Below are 21,698 nucleotides of genomic sequence, written 5' to 3'. Positions count from 1 at the left end.
GAAGGGACCCCTAGACGAATAACATAATGCTAGGAGAAGGCTTACATATTTTATCAGCAAAGCAGTCCAAACGGTCAACATGTGGATGTGGAGACATGAGAAGTATTATTCCAGCTATGGGGGAAGGTTGATTGTCTCAGGGCCAACCTCTAAACAGCAAACGCGCCAGGACCACGTGTCTGTAGTTTGGGAGGCACCTAACAGCCTCTTGCCATGATTCCTCTTAAGTGAATATCCTGATATAGAGCCAGATTTAGCTATGCAAAGCTGTAGTTATCTGGGAACCCATATTTAGATTGTAAGTCGGAACACTGATAGATTTTAGTTGTAATGGGATTGAGTAGTGATCCAATTATTGTACAAATTAAAGTGGGGGTCACAGGTCTGGAATGAGATTCAAAATAGGCCCTGGCATTTCAGCTACACAGAAGCCCAAACAGCACCTCACCAGCCCACTAAATAGTGACTGTCTATGGCAACTTACAGCAGCCCCTCTGGCATTTGCCAGAACACACAGAATGCCAGTCCGGGCATGTGACAGGATTATTGGAAGACTTATATGCGAGGACTTCCCGCAGGGCCGGAACTAGGGGTAGGCAGAAGAGGCACGTGCCTAGGGCGCAAAGGCAGAAGGGCGCCAGGCACATACCTCTTCTGACCCTTTCCCCTAGTTGGGACCTTCTTCTCCAGACTCCAGAAGCCGTTCACGCGAGTGCGCTCTCTTCGGCGCATGCGCACTGGCGCTTCCGCAATGCTTGCGTTGTTCCACGCATGCACACTGGTGCAGTTCGCCGCTCATCTGCGCATGCGCACTTCCTCCTTTACACGCGCGATGGGGGCAACATAGTCGGCCGGGTTGCCTAGGGCGCCCGGCTGACTTGGCCCGGCACTGACTTCCTGTACCAATATTTGGAAGTTATTCATATTGAAGTTTAGTAAACTTTGTACATTTACCATTCATATGGGATAGCACAGGATCATGTCCAATATGTAAAGTATAAAAACAATTACAATGTACACCCTAATTCAGAATGTGTAAATAATGGGACAGCTCCACCATATATGGTACATTTAACCAGTTTGTGTGCAACCCCTAAAGCAGTTATGGTTAGCTGTTTGGACATTTGTAGATATGCTTTCTAGAGTTGGATACAACCTTATAATAACTTTATAGGAAGTATCTAATAAAATCATATTGATACAGCACACTGTGGTTGTTTGTCAAATGGCAGGCCAAATCTCTGTTTCTATATTACGATTAATATATTTTTCCCATGCCTGAGCTTGTTCTCCAGGATGACTTATGTGACAAAAAGCAAGATATAATACAGAAACCATACAAACCAGCTGGAGTCCATGGAGACATCAACCTAGAAGAGTAGTTTACTCTATTCCAGATTTTTAAGGGGGATAAGGATTGATTGTGTGTATTAATTTCAGGGGGCACCAGCTCATAGCTTGTGCACTAAATGTACCATAGAAGTGATTCATTGGTTGGTGTATCCAGTAGTCCTTATTGTCTCCAGAAAGGAGCTGGCCTTTTTCACAAAGGCACTGTTCTTCTATAAGAGTACAAGCTTCATCCACCAATTAAGAGATTATATAGACTACTTTTTAGTCATGTTCTGAGGTAGCTCAAATTGAATTAGACACTGATTAACAAAACCTGTGGATTGCCATAGAGGTGGCACAATTCAGGGGTTTTATGTTAGAAGTGACAGCAGATGGAGAAGCAAAAGTAGCAGGATTTCATGGTGTAGACCAGCAGACCAGCATTCGTTCATATTATAACAACTCCCACTCAAACTATTAAATGGGCTATTAAATGAGACAAAAGTTTCTGCTAAATTGTCCAAAAGAGGAACAAGGTCAGAGTGGTTCCATTAGATGTCCCCCATATGGAGAAACTATACACAATAGCTTGTACTAATATGCTTAATATTAATTTAAAGATTTTTTTTTTCAGCAGCATCAAAAGTAGCAGTTACCTAAAGTTGTAATCTAAAAAACACAGTGAACTCTATTAAAAAACCTGAAAAGGGGCAGAAGAACAAGGCAAATTAAAAATAAAACCTATCCTATAAAGTTATCTTTAAGATAAACAAACCTTTTAAAGTTACTAATCAAGCACTGGTTTCATTAGTTTAACTGCACAAGACCAGCCAAAGCTGATTGTTGATTCACTGTGAAATTACGTAAAACAATACAGACTTCAACTATCTAAATAATATTCATTAGCATGCTTTTCGATTATACTGAATTTAATAAAATTCTATAATACACAAGAACCATAAATATGCCGGAAAATATATCCTCATAAACGTTAGTAATGTCATCCATTATAATCAGTGAATAGTCATATAATATATCACATGATTCACTGAAATTTGTGTTAATAATGTTCCATACTTCTGTTTGGAATTCCATAACCTGCATAAAAGCACTAAACCATATATGGTCATGGATTTCCCTGGTGATTTCTCATATTATTATATTTTGCAATGGGGCTAAATTATTCTCTTTATTATTCTCAGATAATGTACTATTGTATCTGTCCATCTCTGTCCATCTCAGGACAGTCCTTCACAGTCTGGTATTTAAAAAAAATTGCCTCCACGATGGAATGACCTTGGGGGAAAGTAGCTTTTTAGCTGTACAGCAACATTCCAGTGTCAGTTACATTCCTGTCAGCTCCAGCTATTGAAATGCAAGTATGCCCAGGGACATTAACTAATAACTTGTCGCCAGTTATTGTCCAATCTCTGCAGTTATAATTAACCACTCCCCATTTTCACCCTCTATAAAAGCCTGAGTTTGCAAAAATGCTGCTACTGCCTTCCAATCTGTAATATTAAGAACTTTAGATATTTCTTGAGGTTTATAACATCTTTGCTTTGAAGACAGAAGTTCCTACATACTATACAAGAAAGTGTCAAAAACTTACCAAAATGAAGTACATCTGTTTAATTGTATTGGCTGCTCTGCTAAAGCATGCAGGTAAGGGGCATGTTCTTAATACTAATTAATGGTGAGGGAATAACACTTTCAAATTGTGATATGAAAAGTGCAGCAGGGAGAACTGCAGGAATATAAGTCTTGGACTTGGCTGTTGCTGTGCTGATTTTTCTTAAAAATTGTTCAGACGGTGAACTATCGCGAAAATCAAAATTTAAAATAAGCTTCAGCATATTGAATAAGAAGTTTTCAAAATATAATCAATTAAAAATTCTGTACTGTTTTGCCTAGAAGATGTATTAGAGCTCACTCTATTAATGTCACCAGAAATCCTGTCTCTCTACATGCAAGATTTGTGCAAAAGGCAGTTATTTTTTTTTAAATTTTGTTTAAATTGGAATCAGTTATTTGGGTGAACTCTAATTCATCTGCTAGGAAAGGAAGCCGCCCCCCCAATGAGATATATTGGATCTAACTGTCAATTAATATTTGACACCCCACTGCTGCTGCATGAAGAGAGAATGAAGAGAAACAGATGCTGAGAGAGAGATAGTAAAGATAAACTTGATTATTTCAGAAACAATGCAGAATATTTAATTGATTGTATTTACAGAGTTTCTTATTTCAGTATGATGAAGCTTATATCAAATTTTCATGATAGTTCCCCTTGATAATCTTTGATAAAATCTAAATATTAGAAGCAAAGTTATCAATATTCATGACTGATGCAGAGAAACAAGAAACCAGCCTTCCTGCTAGTTACATTTCTAAAAATATACAAAAGTGCAAGGAGCTTGTAGAGACAAGTACCAGCACAGCCTTGTGTCCATTTTAGCTTGGGTCCACTTGTGCTTGTGTTGGTAAAAGACCCTAATAATTATAGTGCAGATGAAAACATACTCAGAATAATGACAATGAAACTAAGTGATGTCTCTTGTTTTGTTCCATTTTAGGGGCAGTTTGTTACAGTAAGTGCAATTTTCTTGATTTTATAACTTTGTTTTATTTCTTTTCAACCAATGAAACAAAAAATACATTCTCTGCAAATGTTATATATAATCTTATATGTACAATTTATGGAGAGTAGTTGTTTGTGATACAGCTTTCTCCCAATTTCCCTGTATTGCAACTCACACTTTCAGTGCCTCTTACTCTGGTAATTCTTCTGCTCTAACAACATTTTGTCATCTTTACTTAGATGTCTTACTATTTCATAAAGCTAATCACTGCATTATGAAACTAGTTTTCCTTTCATTACCAAACCTAACCTAATATAAAAACAAATAAACCTCTATTTTCCTCAACAAATGAATTTGTGGTCTTTTCCTGATACAAGAGGCCAGTTGTGCCCACATGTCCTCTGCTAAATGCCATTTAGTCAGTGTTATATATAATGTATGTTAAAGATAATGTATAATTGATTTAGTGCTGTTAAGTGCATCATAGCAATTTACATTAGTTTTTACAAGATGTTAGGCTGATGCCACAGTGCGCTGAATCTCAGGCCTGATGAAAAACTCAGCCTCTACACTCACATCAGCTTTCCACCTTGCCTGTCTTGAAAACATTGCATCGGCCTGGCAGCAGACACATGCCGTGGATTTTACCACGAAAACACAAGAGTTTGCATTCTGGTGCTGAAATCTGCTGCTTGCGCCAGCACCCGGATCTTATACTGCCAATACAATTAATTGTATCCTGCGCTTCCTCTGCTGCTCATTCTGGGCAGAACTGCAAAACCAAATATTCTCGCCCTTTTACTCAATCATATCTGATCAGATTTAGATTTCCTTTCACACTAGGTGCTCTACTGGATAAGTTAAATGGTGAATACCTGCTTTCTTCTTTGTGGAAATTAGCTGCTGTTGAGGGTCTCTTTCCATCAAGTGCAATAGGGAGGTTTAGTACAGTCTGAATGCTAACAAATTGAAAAATTTTAGTTTTTTTTAACTCTAAAATCCGAATTTTTGGAAGAAAAAAAAACTGCAAAAAGTCAGAATCCAAGAATCCACCATCGCAGACCTGCCAAAGTTGTATATAAGTCAATGGAAGAGGTCCTTATGCTATTTGGAAGTTTCTGTGGTCTGAGTTGAAATTAGCCCGAAAATCCAACTATTTTGGGCAAAAATCCCCCCAAAATATATCATACGATTTGAGTTTTTGCTTGATTTTATTGAGTTTTTCCCTGATCCTATTATTTTTTAATAATAAATAAGGTCAAATTGTGGATCTGAGTTAAAATATATAATATTAAATAATTATTTTACAGTTTGCACTCCTGTATTTCTGGGGAAGGACTGTGGTCTGCAGCTAACACTGGTGGCTGACAACAGGTGGTGACTTGCTGCTTTAAAATATTGTCTTCAGTAAAGTATTGCTGGTATTTTTTTTTATTCGGGGGGAGGCCTGTTTCTCTTTCTTTTATCTCAGTTCAGTCCTTCTTACCTAATTACTGCAGCTGGTCACTCATCTAGCACTTCGCGTGATTCTTAACTAACAAATCACTCAGTTGATGATTCTATACATTTTATAATTAACATGTATTTATATAGCGCCAACATATTGCGTAGCACTGTAAAGTAAATGTGATTATACAACTAAATCACATAAATTATATACATAGAACATATGGAGTTACATACATCACAATCAATACAGGTACAAAAGGTGAGGAAGGCCCTATGCATAGGCATACACTCTAAAGGGAAGGGAGTATTGCACAATGTGTGGGAGTGGGCAAGATCGAATTAAGTGGGTGAGAAATGTGGTACTGTATGTGGTGTTGCATTTGGTAGTTAAGCAGAGTGAGGGTAGGCTTCTCGAAAGAAGTGCATTTTAAGAGATTTCTTGAAAGCAGAAAGGTTGGGAGAAAGTCGGACAGACCGTGGGAGAGAGTTCCAGATGAGGGGTGCAGCCCTTGCAAAGTCTTGAATGCAAGCATGTGAGGAGGTAATGAGAGAAGAGTTGAGTAGCAGGTCAGTAGAGGAGCGTAGTAAGCGGTTGGGTGAGTATATAGAGAGGAGTTCAGAGATGTAGGGTGGGGCAGAGTTATGAAGTGCTTTGAAAGTCAGTGTCATTAATTTGAATTTGATTCTGAAAGGTAACGGAAGCCAGTGCAGGGATTGACAGAATGGCGAGGCAGAGGAGGAGCGGTTGCTGAGGTATATGAGCCTCGCAGCAGTGTTCATTATGGACTGGAGAGGTGACAGTCTCTGGAGGGGAAGGCCAATTAAAAGAGAGTTACAGTAGTCTAGACGTGATATGATGAGAGAGTGAATAAGAATTTTGGCAGCATCTTGGGTGATAAATGATCGTATTTTGGATATGTTCCTTAGGTGGAAGTGACACGATTTAGTAAGTGACTGGATATGAGGAGTGAGTGAGCAGAATCTAGGATAACCCCAAGGCACTGGGCCTGGGGAGAGGGGGTGATAGTGGAATTGTTAGCTATGATGGATACTTCCGGGATGTTACTGGTGTTAGTTGGAGGAAAGAGAACCATTTCAGTTTTAGAGAGGTTTAATTTAAAGGGATCCTGTCATCGGAAAACATGTTCTTTTCAAAACACATCAGTTAATAGTGCTACTCCAGCAGAATTCTGCACTGCAATCCATTTCTCAAAAGAACAAACAGATTTTTTTTATATTCAATTTTGAAATCTGACACGGGGCTAGACATTTTGTCAATTTCCCAGCTGCCCCCAGTCATGTGACTGGAGGAGGAGAGGGTGATCGACAGTGTCAAATGCGGCTGAGAGATCAAGCAGTATTAGTAGTGAGAAATGATTGTTGGCTTTAGCGGTTAAAAGGTCATTAGTTAGTCGAGTCAGGGCAGTTTCCGTGGAGTGTTGTGGCTTAAAACCAGATTGTAGGGGGTCCAGCAGGTTATTGTCAGAGAGGAATGAGGTTAGTCGGTTGTAGAATAGGCGCTCAAGTAGTTTAGAAATGAAAGGTAGCAGAGAGATAGGTCGGAGGTTGTCAAGATTGGAGGGATCAAGAGAGGGTTTTTTCAGAATGGGTGACAAGAGCATGTTGTAGTTGAGAAGGAAACAGTCCAGTTGAGAGCGAAAGATTAAATAGGTGAGTTAAGGCTTTGATTAGACAAGAATTGGTATTGTAGAGATGTTTTGAGGGAATTAGATCAAGTGGGCAGGTGGTAAGGTGAGAAGAGGCCAAAAGCTTTGAGACTTCCTCATCAGTGACAGGGGTGAAGGAGCACAGGAGAGACTGGGGAGTGTTATAGGAGCGCAGGGCAGATTTGTAGCTCCAAAAGTCTGATTCTGAACGGATTTGCGCCAGCGATGCTCAAGTGCATGTGAGTGTCTTTGGAGCGCTTTTGTATGAGCAGTATGCCAAGGTTGAAGTGGTTTGGGTCTAGAACGTTTAGTTTTTATAGGAGCAAGCTCATTTAGGGCAGTGGTGAGAGTACTATAGTAGACAGAGGTAGCCACATTAGGACATGAGATGGCTGAGATATTAGAGTGAAGAGAGTCAAAGGAAGAAGAGAGATGTGACACGTATACAGCTTGCAAGTCACGGTAAGTACGTGTTTGGGGAATAGCTGGGGGTGAGGAGGGAGAGTTGAAATGTGAGCATATTGTGATCAGAGAGGGGAAATGGTGAGTTGGTAAAATTGGTGGTTGAACAGAGTCTGGTAAATATGAGATCCAGAGCATTCCCATTGGAGTGAGAGGGAGAGTCTGAGCACAAAGATAGGCCTAGGGAGGAGGTTAGTGAAAGAAGTTTAGAGACAGAAGAGTTGTTAACAGGTATATTAAAGTCACCTAATATGATGGATGGGATGTTAGATGAAAGAAAGTAAGGAAGCCAGGCAGCAAAGTTGTCCAGAAATTGTGCAGTTGGTCCTGGTGGTCGATATATAACAGCAATGCAGAGTGAAACAGGAGAAAAGAGCCTAATGCAGTGAACCTCAAATGAGGAGAATGATAGAGAGGAACAGGTGGAAGAACTTTAAAAGTACAGTGGGGAGAGAGAAGCAAACCTACCCCACCTACATGTCTGTTACCAGGTCTGGGAGTATGAGTAAGGTGTAGGCCCCCATAGGACAGGGCAGCAGGTGAGAGTGTCAGTAGGAGAAAGCCAGGTTTCAGTAAGTGCGAGTAGGTTAAAGGAATTTGCAATGAAATGGTCGTGTATAGCGCTGAGTTTGTTGCAGACAGATCTGGCATTCCAGAGAGCACAGGAAAGATTAACTGGGTTTTTGGGTATAGGAGTAAGAGTTCTGTACTGTTTGAATTTGCTCCGGAGAGAAGGAGCTTGTGGCCGTGATATAACTGGGATGGGGTAAGGGCCAGGGTTGGGGGAAATGTCCCCAGCAATAGAAAGGAAAGATAGACTAAGTGAGAGTGGGATTTGTAAGTTTTTAGTTTGTTTGAAAAAGAGGAGTTTTGTGGAATAGCTAAACAGAGTACTTTATAAACTTCATGTGTGGAGAGGGAAGGAGAGGAGAGAGGCTGAGATTTATATAGAACTGGGATTTGATGGAGGAGGTAGAGAAAAATGTTTTATGAAGCATGAGAGTGAAAGGAGGAGAAATGCAGGATAAAGCATGTTTGGAGTAAGAAGTAACAAACTAGCAGGTACAAACAAATCTGTTTTCTTCTTATCCCAGATGGTTCACTGTTGATTGCAGGGGAATCCGGTTCCTTTTGCCTTGTCAAACTGCCTTGTTTAACTGTCATTTCTAAGCACTTGTGAAATATTAGCACTTAGGAAATGTTAGCACGAGTGTCATCCCCAATACTGGGTCTGAATTTATATGTAGCTGATTGGGAAAACCAGAGCCTAATTAATTAATTAATCAATTAAACAGCTAGCAAAGGGCAGCGTTTTACAGACACCAGAACCAGGTTTGGGGCTATAAAAATATCTCTTGTTCACGGAGGAGTGGATACAGATGTGTGCTTGAGATATTTATCAAAGAACTAAAGTAGAATAGGCCTGACAGACAAAAGTTATTGGGGTTAACAGATACAAGTAGGGATATAGCAGAATTACCAGAATAAGCAGTTGCAATACATATGTAGAAGTATATGGATATAGCAGGTGCTAGTAAGTTATGTTTTGGGGTACAAATTACAGACAGCAAGAGATGGACCTGTAAGACCAAGTGAAAGGGGATTAACTTAGGTAAAGGTCTGACAAATATGAGGTTGTATAATGAGCACCAGTCATATTTTAGAAGAAAGTTTTTATAAATGCATAACTTACAACAGCCTTGTAATGTTCTAAAACAGAACAACAACACCTACACAGAATGTTCCTGTATGTTGTTGCTATGTGATTAATTGCTAAATGTTTTACATTGAGTATTTGACTGAATGTTTTTGCTGCAGGTGGAACAGATCCTGTTATGTGTACGGATACAGAATGCAATGGTTTCTGTTCTGAGGACAATGGATGTTCATGTGGTTCGGATGAGACAAGAACCTGTGTGCCCACCACTTGTGATATAACAGATATCTCTCGTTGCTGCCCTTCTGGTTATTTTTGGAATTCCAATATACCGTGCTGCAGTGGTAAGTGATATATTCTGCTATTTACACTTCATATCTACTAGGTATTAAAGAAACGGTGTACTAATATTGTTCCATTCATTTCTCTATTATATTTCTCTTATAGATGAAGTAACTTGTGACCCACCATGTCTCAGTGTTGAAAAATGTGCCAGTGTTAATGATGTAGCAACTTGTGTCTGTAATGTTTCAACTTATGCTGGCAAGAGTAAGTCTCTTCTCCTTTTATCTCATAGGGTTAACGCAAGCTCCTTGCCTGGACTATAAACACACTGAATACATTGAACTGTGTAAATTACTATATTGTCAGTTTAAGTTTCTGTCCCAGAGCTGGAACTTTATCTTCAGGTTTAAAATAGAGGAGAGGTGATGCCTACATGCCTTCCACAGCCCGCCTCTCATAAATACAGCACTGCCAGCCTCATGTAGAGCTGTGCACATTAGGGGAATGTTTAGAGGGCAGAGTGAAAAGTGCAGCCTTTTTTTTGCACTTAAAGGGGTTGTTCACCTTTGAGCTAACTTTTAGTATGGTGTAGAGAGTGATATTCTGAGACAACTTGAATTGGTTTGCTTTTTTTATTATTTGTAGTTTTTGAGTTATTTAGCTTTTTATTCAGCAGTTCTCCACTTTGCAATGTCAGTAATCTTGTTGCTAGGATCCAATTTACCCTAGCAACCATGCATTGATTTGAATAAGAGACTGGAATATGAATGAGAGGGTTTGAATAGAAAGATGAATACTCAAAAGTAGCAATAACAATAAATGTGTAACCTTACAGTGCATTTGTTTTTAGAAGGGGGTCAGTGACCCCCATTTCAAAGCTGGAGAGAGTCAGAAGAAGAAGGCAAATAATTCAAAAACTACAAAAAAAATAATGAAGACTAATTGAAAAGTTGCTTAGAATTGGCATTCTATAACATACTAAGCTGAACTTTAATAAATCACCCATTTATATCAGTGCCTACTTTATTTATATAAATAAAATGGACTAGGATGTGATTATGTCATATCTTAATCATATCAAATATAATGTCAAGTATTTCTTTTTTTTTTTTTTTAAAGAAGGTGCAATTGAACAGTGTGTAGTTTAAAAAGAACACTTCCCTATTAAATGAGAACTAGATGTCTCAATGGAATATGTCCCATTAATGTTTCCTCAAATTTGTGCAGGTGAAAAACTATGGGACCGATTTACTAAAATTCTGATTTTTTTTTTTCACGCATTATATTTGTTCTATAAAACTTTGTTGTTTTTTTTTCATTTTTCTAAAACTCCAAAAATTAGAGATAACAATGTTATCATGTAATGTAAACATCCTGAAAACTTTTTGCCAGTAGTGTGAGCTTTAAAAGCATGTGCTCTGCATTGGTGTTTTTTGGGTATGGGACATTGATATTAGGACATCTTCCAATTGTAAAAGGGACATCTGCCATTCACTTCTACATGATCCAGGCAGGTTTGAGTTGTAGTTCTTTTTCATTCTGACTTTTAGTAGCATCAGGGTTTAATAAATCACGGGAAAAATGTGTTTTCCCCTTTAAAACTCTGACCAGACTTTAATAAATAACCCTCTAAATGTAAAAACCGCAAAAACCTCTAATACAATTTGCCAAGTAAAAGTTTGGGTGTGGGACATTGAGACAGTAATGGGGTTTTGTTATAAAAGGCACAAAGTTTCCCCAGTTGCAGTAACCCAAAGCAGCCAGTCAATAGGTAGCATTTATTGATTCATCAGTTTAAATGCAAACTTATTTGTTATTGGTTACTGTGCCAGGGCAAACGTTGTGCCTTTTATTACATATGGGGATAAGGCCATGGTCACACATAGCAGTGGCTCTGCTGCTCTCCACTTGCGTTTTTTAGACTGATTTCTGCATCTTTTCTGTGTTCCTGCACTCAGGCCTAACATGTGCCTGCCCAGAAAATGCAGGCAGAGAACAGCAGAGCCAACGCTTTGTGTGACCAGGCCCTAAGAGAGTCCTATAAATAAGAAATAGGATTCTCACACATAACTGTGGCTGATACAGAAGCTCATGGTGCAGGGACAGGTGTTAGATGCTATTATACCTAAAAGTGTGATTGGAACTTGTAAGGCCCTTTTGCAGGGATTGATGTGAATGGTGAAATTTGTATGTAAAATGCTGTTTAATATGTCACTTTTGATTATATATTTTTAGCAATTGCAGACTTCCGCCCGTCACTGTCATGTCAAACCAATGTAATGGTCATCTCTGTTAGTCAGTGTTTGCTGACCCACCTGGGCTATGATTACACCAACATGCACCTACTCAATAATGACTCTGACATCTGCAATATTCATTACCCGGAAATCGTCAACAACAATCGTGTGGAGAGCATGCAGCTCAAAGTGGACTCAGGATGGTGCGGAAACAAAATGACGGTAATAATATTCTCTTCTTGATCATTTATTATACATTTGTTAGAGTAAAACATTTTTTACATAAATTCGAAATTCAGCCTTTGATAAATAACCCCCATAGTGTTCTGGTGTGACATGGGGCTAACTACCACTGTGCAGGTTCCTTTTCTGTACTGCAACATCATGAAATGGACACTTTGGGCCAGATTCAGATCAACGAGAAAACATTATGTTATGGTTTATCCTGTGAAAACTTATGGGCACGATTTAATTTCAAGGATAAACATCTGTAATATTTATTCTTCTTTGCATACCTGACAACTTTTATAGCTCTTTCATTCTTTTGCAGGTTGACTCCTCTAAAGTGTACTATAAAAACAGTCTTTATATTGGAATTCAGAATAAAAGTGTTATTACAGTGAACCCCATACTCTTTAATTTTACCTGTAGTTACAACCTGACAATGCAGACAAGCCTTAATTTTGCCCTCAAACCAGTACAAAGGTGAGTAATAAAGAATATGACTGCACAAAAAACTTGTATTTCCCCGTGGGTGCAAAGTTGCTTCTTAACTTTTAGGGGCAGATGTATGAACGGTCGAATATCGAGGGTTAATTAACCCTCGATATTCAACTAGGAACTAAAATCCTTCGACTTCGAATATCGAAGTCGAAGGATTTAGTGCAAATCCTACAATCGAACGATCGAAGGATTATTCCTTCGATCGAACGATTAAATCCTTCGAATCGAAGGATTTTAATCCAACGATCTAAGGAATATCCTTCGATCAAAAAAACGTAGGCAAGCCTATGGGGACCTTCCCCATAGGCTAACATTGACTTCGGTAGCTTTTAGCTGCCGAAGTAGGGGGTCGAAGTTTTTTTTAAAGAGGCAGTACTTAGACTATCGAATAGTCGAACGATTTTTAGTTCGAATCGTTCCAGTCGTAGTCGAAGGTCGAAGTAGCCCATTCGATGGTCGAAGTAGCCCAAAAAACACTTCGAAATTCGAAGTTTTTTTAATTCGAATCCTTCACTCGAGCTTCATGAATCGGCCCTAAGACTATGGACACATAGGTCAGCTCTCTTGTGCCTTCACTAACAGGCACTACCTTGGCCTTGATTTTGGTGCAAAAATGGATTCTATTAGGTTTCCAAGCAGAAATCCACTTTGTGTGTCTGCACACAGGCCTATTAGTGCAGGTACATGAGCGGTTTAAGGCAGTGTCAGATTTGGGGGGTCTGGTCCAACTGGAGTTGCCATATCGGGCCTGCACCTCCCCCTGGGCCCCCTCCACCCCGACAACCCCCCTGCCCCAAACCCCTCTCCACCCCATGCCAGGGTGCACCTACTGATATCTTTGGGCAAACCCTTGTGAGCCCCTCCAGGTTTTTTCCTGATATCTCACCAGTTCAGTCAGACCCTGGGCTAAGGAATAGGCTGTAAAAACAGTCCAGTGACTGTAGCCTCAACCTGAGGAAGAGCTGACCATATTTTTGGGGAGGCTGTCCGTATGTGAGCATGGTAACCTTACTGCGCATAGTACTAATGTGCAACAGAAAATCTGTAATCTCTTACACAGTCTGACTTTCTTGGATGTAGGTAATGATGCCATTTATACACTGTCACACACATTGTTTTTAAATCTGCCCCATCATTCCATCTAATTTTTATATACTATTAGTTCTCTTTTGCCAACATTTTAAAGAAGCCAATCAACATGGAAGCCAAGGCTGTCTCCATCGAGTTTTCTGCTGAGATCTCTATGAAATCCTTTAGTTTTTTGCTCTGCCTTAACCAATGCTAACTATGTCAGATAGGGCCATTCTGGTAGTTGGGCTCCTATAATCTGTGTCTAGTACTGAGTGAACTAAAACATCTTTATAATAGGACATTGAGAAAATGCCTCTTTGTACAGTCAGTCATATATATACTATATATGATGTTTCATATGATGTAACAGTATAAAAACAACAAAATGCATCATATGTATATGCAGTCCCTCTGGCTCTCTGTGAAAGCAAAGAATCAAAAAGAAATATATGATTGCAAACCTTTAGGGTCGTGGTTCTCTGTTTTTATTGTTGTAGACACCACTTGAGTTCCCTTAGCAAGAAAATGTTCACCCCAAATCTCACCCTTATTCTCCTTCAGAATAGGCTTCCAGCAGTATTTTGGCATGCCAAAGCAAATAGGCATTATATGTCTAGGTTCATTGATGCAATTCGCTTTGTCTAAAAAGTCACACACAGACGTCATTTTGACATCTAGAAATGACACCACCCAGACTCTGCATAATTGCATCAGATTCACAGCAACAAATGCGCTTCTGTTTTATGGTTAGTTGGATGACTCTTGCAGGACTATTTACTCTGTATACTGAGAGCCTGTGCCTATGATAACATCCTCAGGGGTGTCTGTAAATGTATTTCATTCCATTCCATTTGCCATTTTGTTCTTGAGTTACTCCAATGTTACTTTGGTGTTCGATTGCTGTCCGGAAGAAGCTTTCTATACACACTTAGGGGCCGATGCATCAAGGGTCGAATATCGAGGGTTAATTAACCCTTGATATTCGACTGGGGAATGAAAATCCTTCGACTTCGGATATTGAAGTCGAAGGATTTTGCGCAAAAAGTTTGATTGAACGATCGAAGGAATAATCCATGGATCGAACGATTAAATCCTTCGATTCGAAGGATTTTAATCCAACGATCGAAGGATTATCCTTCGACCAAAAAAACTTAGCCAAGCCTATGGGGACCTTCCCCATAGGCCAACATGGGGTTCGGTAGCTTTTAGGTGGCGAACTAGGGGGTCAAAGTTTTTTTCTTAAAGAGACACTACTTCGACTATCGAAATGGTTGAATAGTCGAACGATTTTTAGTTCGAATCCTTCGATTCAAAGCCGCAGTCGAAGGTCGAAGTAGCCCAAAAAACACTTCGAAATTCGAAGTTTTTTTACTTTGAATCCTTCACTTGAGCTTGGTGAATTGGCCCCTTAGTTTTTAGTACTCCTGCAGAGAGAACTCTTTTTTTGACAAGTCATTCTTTTTTATAACAAAGTATATATGCTTGTTGCATTCTAGCTGAATTTTAGTATAGAAATGTTCCTGAATTTTTAGATAACCCTAACTTTTAATGCTTTTTAAGCAAAATATTACCCCATTTTCTAATCAATGTACTCTGTGGCCCTCTACAGTATGACACTGAATAAGCCACACAGAATATCATGAAGATTTGCAGGTCAGAGGAAACTATCAGTGTTTGTATAGAATTAATGGCATTTTTTTAGGTTAAGGCTATTCCATATAACAGTATGATATGACTGTTGCTGATCTAAAGAAGCTTTTATGTGCCCCAGTCTTGCAGAGTTCAATGGAACTTTGTCTGCATATAAAAATCCTGATTATACTTCACCAATCCAAGCAAATGATACAGTGGAGGTGGGGACATATATCTACCTGGGACTGTTTGTTAAAGATGCTGATGGAGCTGCATTTACTCTAAGGGTGGAAGAGTGTTATGCCACCCCAACCAGTGACCCATTAGATGTCAACCAAGTGTATTTTGTGCGCGGTGGGTAAGTATGTTCTTTTGATGAAGATTAATGAATGTTTTGTAACAAGAACAATGTTGGATTTCAGTCTGGGTGAGAAACATTTTAGGCTGATCTGATAAACTGAGGGGTCAACTTCATTAAAAAAAAAAGCTTGAAAACATACATGTTTGAAGATGTAGCAATATTTATAGTACATAACGCTATAATTCCACTTGTGCTCGCCAAAAACCTTTATTTTGTGCACAAGGTTCTGTCAACATTAGTTCCAAAATAGGACTTGTTTTAATTAGGAAATATGTATGGTTTGTAGTATACCTTGCACTAAATAGGACAAAATCCGAACGTGAAAGTTGTCATATTCTACTTTCAATTGCACATTCTGTTAGCAAACTGTATTTTTATAAAAAATTATTTATTTATATGTTAAGTTTCTTTTAACTATGGACTGCATATGTCATATATTTTTATAGAGCCCTACAATGTTTAAGGGCACATTTTTCCTTAAAAAAAATATTACTATGATTTTGATGCAGCATACTTAAATGGTGTAATATGTCTGTGAGATACTCTGCAAAAGAAGGACATGAAAAAACAAGTTTTTCACACTTTCAGTGAAGAACCAAATGGCTGCTCCATCTGTTTATAGAATCTGTATAATATTTATGAGTTAAGATTTCCATTTAAATAATGATTGGTTGACTTTTCCTTACAGCTGTGCATATACTAACGATGTAGTGGTAGAAGAGAATGGAAAAGCTCTTGAGGCCAGAATCAAAGTGAGCATGTTCAAAATCCAGGGCCAAACTAATGTCTACATCTTCTGCAATGCAACACTGTGCCCAAACACTTTGGGTGATCAGTGCAATAAGGTTTGATATTTTTTTATTATAACTTCAGAATACTGGTCAAAATATTTAGGAAACTGCAACATGGTTAATAGCTTATTATTTGATTACTTCAGAGAAAAGAGTTTTAATTCAAGTCAAGTAGAAATAAAATGCCATTTGTATTACAGTACATTGGTATTATTTGATAAGCATAAGACACATTTTACATTTTTCCTTTTTTCCTCTGCTTCAGAGGAAGCATACCCTGCCCAGGGAACAGGGGGACCGGGACTGTGGGGTCTGCTTCCTCTATAGTTAATAAAAAAAAACCTTCTCCCCAGCGTCCCTTTTACAGGGGAGGAAGGGGAAAGTAAGTCCGATGGGAGTGGGCAGGGGTGGGACATGGGTGGGCAGAGGCTGGATGTGGGTGGGGCAGGAAGTGGGTGGGAGGATGGGGATCGGAGTGCGCCGGCCACGCCACAATATATACAAGAATAGATAAAAAGAATGAAAATGTTTTCCTTCAGCTCCCATGTGGTTCATTGGTGATTAGTCTAACTGCTCTTGGCAAGAAGCTATTAAATAGTCTCTTCCTAATAGCTTTTATGCTCTCTTCTGAGAGAATAGTTGGGCTTGTGCCAGATGAATAGTTCATGCCCTAGGTCACTTAGGTTGCTAATTATGGTTTTAATTCTTTTTTTGTTTAGTGGTGATAAGTTGTTTAGCAGTTTTGAGCATGTTTATAAAGAAGATGTGATTAATATAGCGTATTCCTCATGGAAAAATAACATTAACGCTGGTGCCTGCTTACTTGGAGGCTTTCAGCACTAGAACCTTTTTAGAAGCTTATTAACTGCAATCGTTTATGAAACACAGCTTACAGATCTACAGCGTATCTTTACTTTTTATCTTCTTCACAGTGTAATAATAATGTAAGCCTTGCAAAGGGCTCTTCCTATGTACAAGCAATGATAAAAATTCAACTCTCTGGTAAGTGCAACCCCCATACAGCTTATCACACTGAATTATATTCATATTCCCATCTTACTGTATATACTGTACTTTTATTTCATATAAATAAACTTACATCCATCCAACATACATCAGTGTTACACCCTGCTAATTAAGACTTTCTTTTATTTTTCTAAATAATTCTCGCACTGCCATAACAATTTACAATGATATCGAATACAATAAATGAATGCAAATGATATAATGGATACAAGAAGTTAAATATGTCTGTAAGAATAAAAAATATAAAATGAAGCACATCCCCCAGCAAGTCAATTTTACAGGGTCAATTTGCCTTCACAAAACGCATTGTTTCTAAATAGTACACAACAAATAATGACTTATTTCAATAATTACGGTTCAATGAATTGATTTTAACAGTTTAGAAAGTCAAGAGACCTGATCTAATTTGAGAGACAAGATATGAATCATTCTAAGGAGTCACTATATGAATAGTTAAGGTTGGGATTCATTATAAGCGCCGCAAAAAAGGGTTACTGAGATTTTCAAGTGATTTGCCAATCGATGTTTTGCGATTTTGATTTTTTACGCCCCGATCACGGAAATTTTAAGATTTGGATAATCAAGTTTTTTATCCGAATTTTCCAAAAAACTTTTTTGATTCCAACATTTGCTTCCTGACTCCTCAAATGCTTGGGAAATATAACTTCATCAAACAGAAAACCGCCACTTGTATCTGTACCAGTATGGAGCATATTTTTGGCTATTCGGCTCCAGTGGGTTTACCCAGTGACTGCAGGAGAGACGGCATTGCACAAAGGAAGACAAGCAATGATTTGCCACTTGCTTGATGTGAAAGTTTCCAGCTCCAATCTGGTGAGTACCTTTATTACTATTTGGGTCTAGTATTTGGCAGGACAGTGGTGGATTACTCAAAATGTATAGGGATCTTTTTAAATACTATATGTGAATTATACAGTGGGTAATAAATCTCTCACTGTAATGTAGGGTGGTGGTTGGGGGTCTGGTATCCATAGTTAGATTTCCTACTACCATTCATTTTTTTTTTTTTTGCCCTCCTCTCTGTTAACCTCCTCTGTTTCTGTTCCTCTCTCTTGTGGAGAGATAGTAAGGGTGGGGGAGCAGCTGGCAGGGCACAGTGGCAGTTTGTCAGCAAGAGAAACCGTGGGGTGGAAAGACAAAATAATGTGTGTGTGTGTAAATTATTAGGTGTTTGCTGGGACAATATGTCTGTTTTTTTTTTTCTCTTTCAGATAAATTAACATTGAAGCTTTGTCTAAGAAAATCAGTTTAGTAAGACACACCCCCAATGGATTCCTGTGAGTATACAACAAATAAAAAAAAAAATACACCATTTTTAACACCTATTTAATAAACTTAGGTATTCTTTGCTTTTTGCTTTCTTTTGGAGGAAAACTGCAATTTGAAGTTGTCAGATTGTTGCTGTGATTTGTATTTTCTTGCACTGCACTTTGGACTGGTAAGTTATACAGTATATGTAGTAGGAAGAATTTATTTTATGTTTAATCAACAAGATTGTTGAAATAATATTTTTTCTATTTCACGCATATGCCCAATCTTACAAATTTTGTTGTAAGATTTGAAAATATAGCTATATGTAAGTTTGTGTGTAGTATTTTGAAGCAAGAGGAATTCCTTTACTGGGCCTCAAATAACCTAGCAACATGTCAGTCAGTATTGTAATATAATATTATAGTTAAATCATGTTTTTAAGATATATTTCCCATTTATGCAATGCAAATAATGAATTAGTTGTTTTATTGTACTTGGCTGAACAACCATTGGTGGGGTAGGGAGCAAAGTTTGAAAAAAAGGTGCAAGTAGATACATGCACCCTGGCCTTCTGACAGAACCCACATCAGTTTCACTCTATGCATGAGGGACAGGGGGTCCAAAGGAAACCTGTACTTTATCTTTAATCCAGTGCATGGTGCAAAGCTTGCAAAACATAAAAATATCCAGAATACAAGTGCTTTTTGTATGAGTACTAAAGGGCATACATCCATCCAGGTTTATAGTAAATGCTCCCATTGATTTCTCACAGTGTAGACCATAGCTTATATATAAATTTTCTCCCAGAATTAAGATAATGTTAAAGGAGAACTAAACCCAAGCCCGGCTCCACTGCCACTGCCTGCTCAATTGCCCCCCCCCCAAGCTCCCTTGCAAACGCATCTATTCCTTTTTAGTCTGCCTGTCTCCTAAACTTCTATAAATCTGCAGAGTTGGGCAGTGGAGTTCAAAGGCACCATCTTCTGTCTGTATCTGATCCTCTTTTGTTAGAGCGGCGACACAGATGGTATGCATATGGTCCCTCAAGATGGTATCTGCAACTGAAAGAAGAGAATGAGAACAGTGACAGAAGAGAATGAGAACACAGACAGAAGGTGGTCTCTTTGAACTCCACTGTGCAGCTCTGCAGATTTATAGCAGGTCAAGGTACAGGCAGACTTTTAAAAGGAATAGATGCTGTGGGGAGAAAGCTTGGAGTGGGCAATGGAGGGGGTTTATTTCTACTTTAATGCTCCCTATTTGTTCCCATAAACCCTTTAACACTATATGTATGTACTAGACTTTACATTATTGTATAACCATTTAGAATTTAAACAGCCATTAGCTTATGAACTTTAGTTTGTTTTATAGACCGTAATGTGAATGCAATTTATTTGTCAGTTCCTTAATAGTAACAAAAGCTGAAGAGCTAATGGGGACATATTTAGGATCACAGAGTTTCACTGCTTTAAGACTGCATATCTGAGCTGGTATGGCAAGGAGTAAAAATACAGGACAGCATTTTTTAGAAATTCCTTTCTTCTACATTAGCTCCTATTTAAGACACTTATGCAAAATAATCTACTTATAGTAAGTCTAGACATCCCTCAATAATGATGCGCAATTGACACAATATGTTTTCTCTTGGTTCTCTGGGGGTCATTTATCAACACTGGGCAAATTTGCCCATGGGCAGTAACCCATGACAATAAATCAAATTGTTGTTTCCAGTCACTGAATGGTTGCTATGGGTTACTGCCCAAGGGCACATTTACTCAGTGTTGATAAATTAGCCCCCTTGTCTCAAATAAAAACTTCCTACTGTTGCTATTGTATCTGTGTCACAAAGCAGGGTCGCTATAATGGTAAAGAATCTTATTTTTCAGTCTAGGTTAGTTCATAAAATTGTATGTGCTTCTCCACAGCTGTCTCATAGACTGTAGTGTTTGGCTGTTTCCGTATCTATCCTAAAATGTATAACTGATGGCAAACTTTGCATCCATTCTTCAGTCATAAAAAATATCACCATGTTGTGGACAGTGTCAAGACATATCTTCATCTGGAACCCTCAACTCTTTCACACGGGATGCCATGTACACATGTCCGTTAGGAGGCTGGAAACAGGGATTCAAATTGCACTATACACCCTTCTCCCTGTGCCCACTGCTGTATGATGGTTACCACCACTGGTTATGGACTTAATTTAATGCCAGACTGAAACAAATGGAAGTAAATTATTGTTGATGGAATTTTGAGACTATCATAATCAGATATCGTCACGTATATTATAAATATGCATTTAAAAAATCCTTGCTTTCTTTAAAAAAATCTGTACAAAAAATATATACTGTGTGTAAACATACTCTTGCCTGAGACCTATATGATTGAGCCTATTTAACCTCCTTTACTGAGAACAGTGAGTTCATTTACAACTATAACCACTAAATGAAGAGCATGGTGAGACTGCATTGAGTATTTGGCTGTTATGATTACATAATATCAGATAATGACACTGGACCAGTTGACCATGCCCTCAGCAAGCTCCTTTTAAGAATAATATGCATTAAAAAAGGGCTATGTGTTTGTCAACTTGAGACAGAATTTTAGGTGGACCAAAATTTGCCATTAACACCTGTATAGGAGCTAGGGGGCAACAGAACAAGAGTGGAATACACTTCTTTGTGTTTAAGTTAGTTTTTAGACAGCTACAAAGGCAAAGTGTACTTGAAAATCATCTAAGTCAAAAAAGTTGATTCCTCAACTCAGTTATATTAAAGAAGCTGATAAACACAAAATCCTTTTTAAAACAAGAGGTAGATCAATGGAAAATTAGCAAAGATTGTTTGGTGACGTTATCAAATGAGAGTATTATGCCCAATTTAGCCTCCCAAGTGTGGGGCTAAATCAGGATGATTCAGTGGGACCACATGCAGGACCCAAACAGAGGCATATTGGGAGAGGAAGGAGTTCTTGTTCAACAAAATTCTCCAACTTTCCCCAACTGAATGAGTCAGATAACAGTTGGGGAGGCTTCTGTTTTGGTCCAAAACACAGGCCAATAAGTGACAATGTTATCAGTAGTGACCAAGGTTCCTGTATGGTTGACTTAAAGGAAAACTATCCAAAACAATGTAGGTCTCTATAAGAATAT

The 21,698-nt window shown here is 38.5% G+C and overlaps 1 protein-coding gene across 4 annotated transcripts; it reads left to right on the top strand.

Annotated features, from left to right (window-relative positions):
* The first annotated feature begins 2,835 nt into the window (after window positions 1-2,835).
* Window positions 2,836-20,962, top strand: LOC108709511 (uromodulin). Of its 4 annotated transcripts, XM_041583896.1 has the most exons (12): window positions 2,836-2,997; window positions 3,909-3,923; window positions 9,311-9,493; window positions 9,597-9,698; window positions 11,670-11,893; window positions 12,222-12,376; window positions 15,237-15,455; window positions 16,147-16,303; window positions 17,182-18,109; window positions 18,508-18,573; window positions 18,666-18,734; window positions 20,473-20,959. In XM_041583896.1, exons 1-9 carry the CDS (start codon window positions 2,949-2,951, stop codon window positions 17,386-17,388), a joined length of 1,311 nt encoding a protein of 436 aa, XP_041439830.1. In that variant the 5' UTR covers window positions 2,836-2,948; the 3' UTR covers window positions 17,389-18,109; window positions 18,508-18,573; window positions 18,666-18,734; window positions 20,473-20,959. The 4 variants fall into 4 exon arrangements, with proteins under 4 accessions (XP_041439830.1, XP_018104914.1, XP_018104913.1 ...); XM_018249425.2 differs by having other exon boundaries at window positions 17,182-18,573; window positions 20,473-20,962; XM_018249424.2 differs by having other exon boundaries at window positions 17,182-18,573; window positions 20,558-20,961.
* The last annotated feature ends 736 nt before the right edge of the window (window positions 20,963-21,698 follow it).

This window comes from Xenopus laevis, chromosome 2S (assembly GCF_017654675.1).
Source record: "Xenopus laevis strain J_2021 chromosome 2S, Xenopus_laevis_v10.1, whole genome shotgun sequence".
NCBI lineage: Eukaryota > Metazoa > Chordata > Amphibia > Anura > Pipidae > Xenopus > Xenopus laevis.
This window is presented reverse-complemented; position numbering and strand designations above follow the sequence as displayed.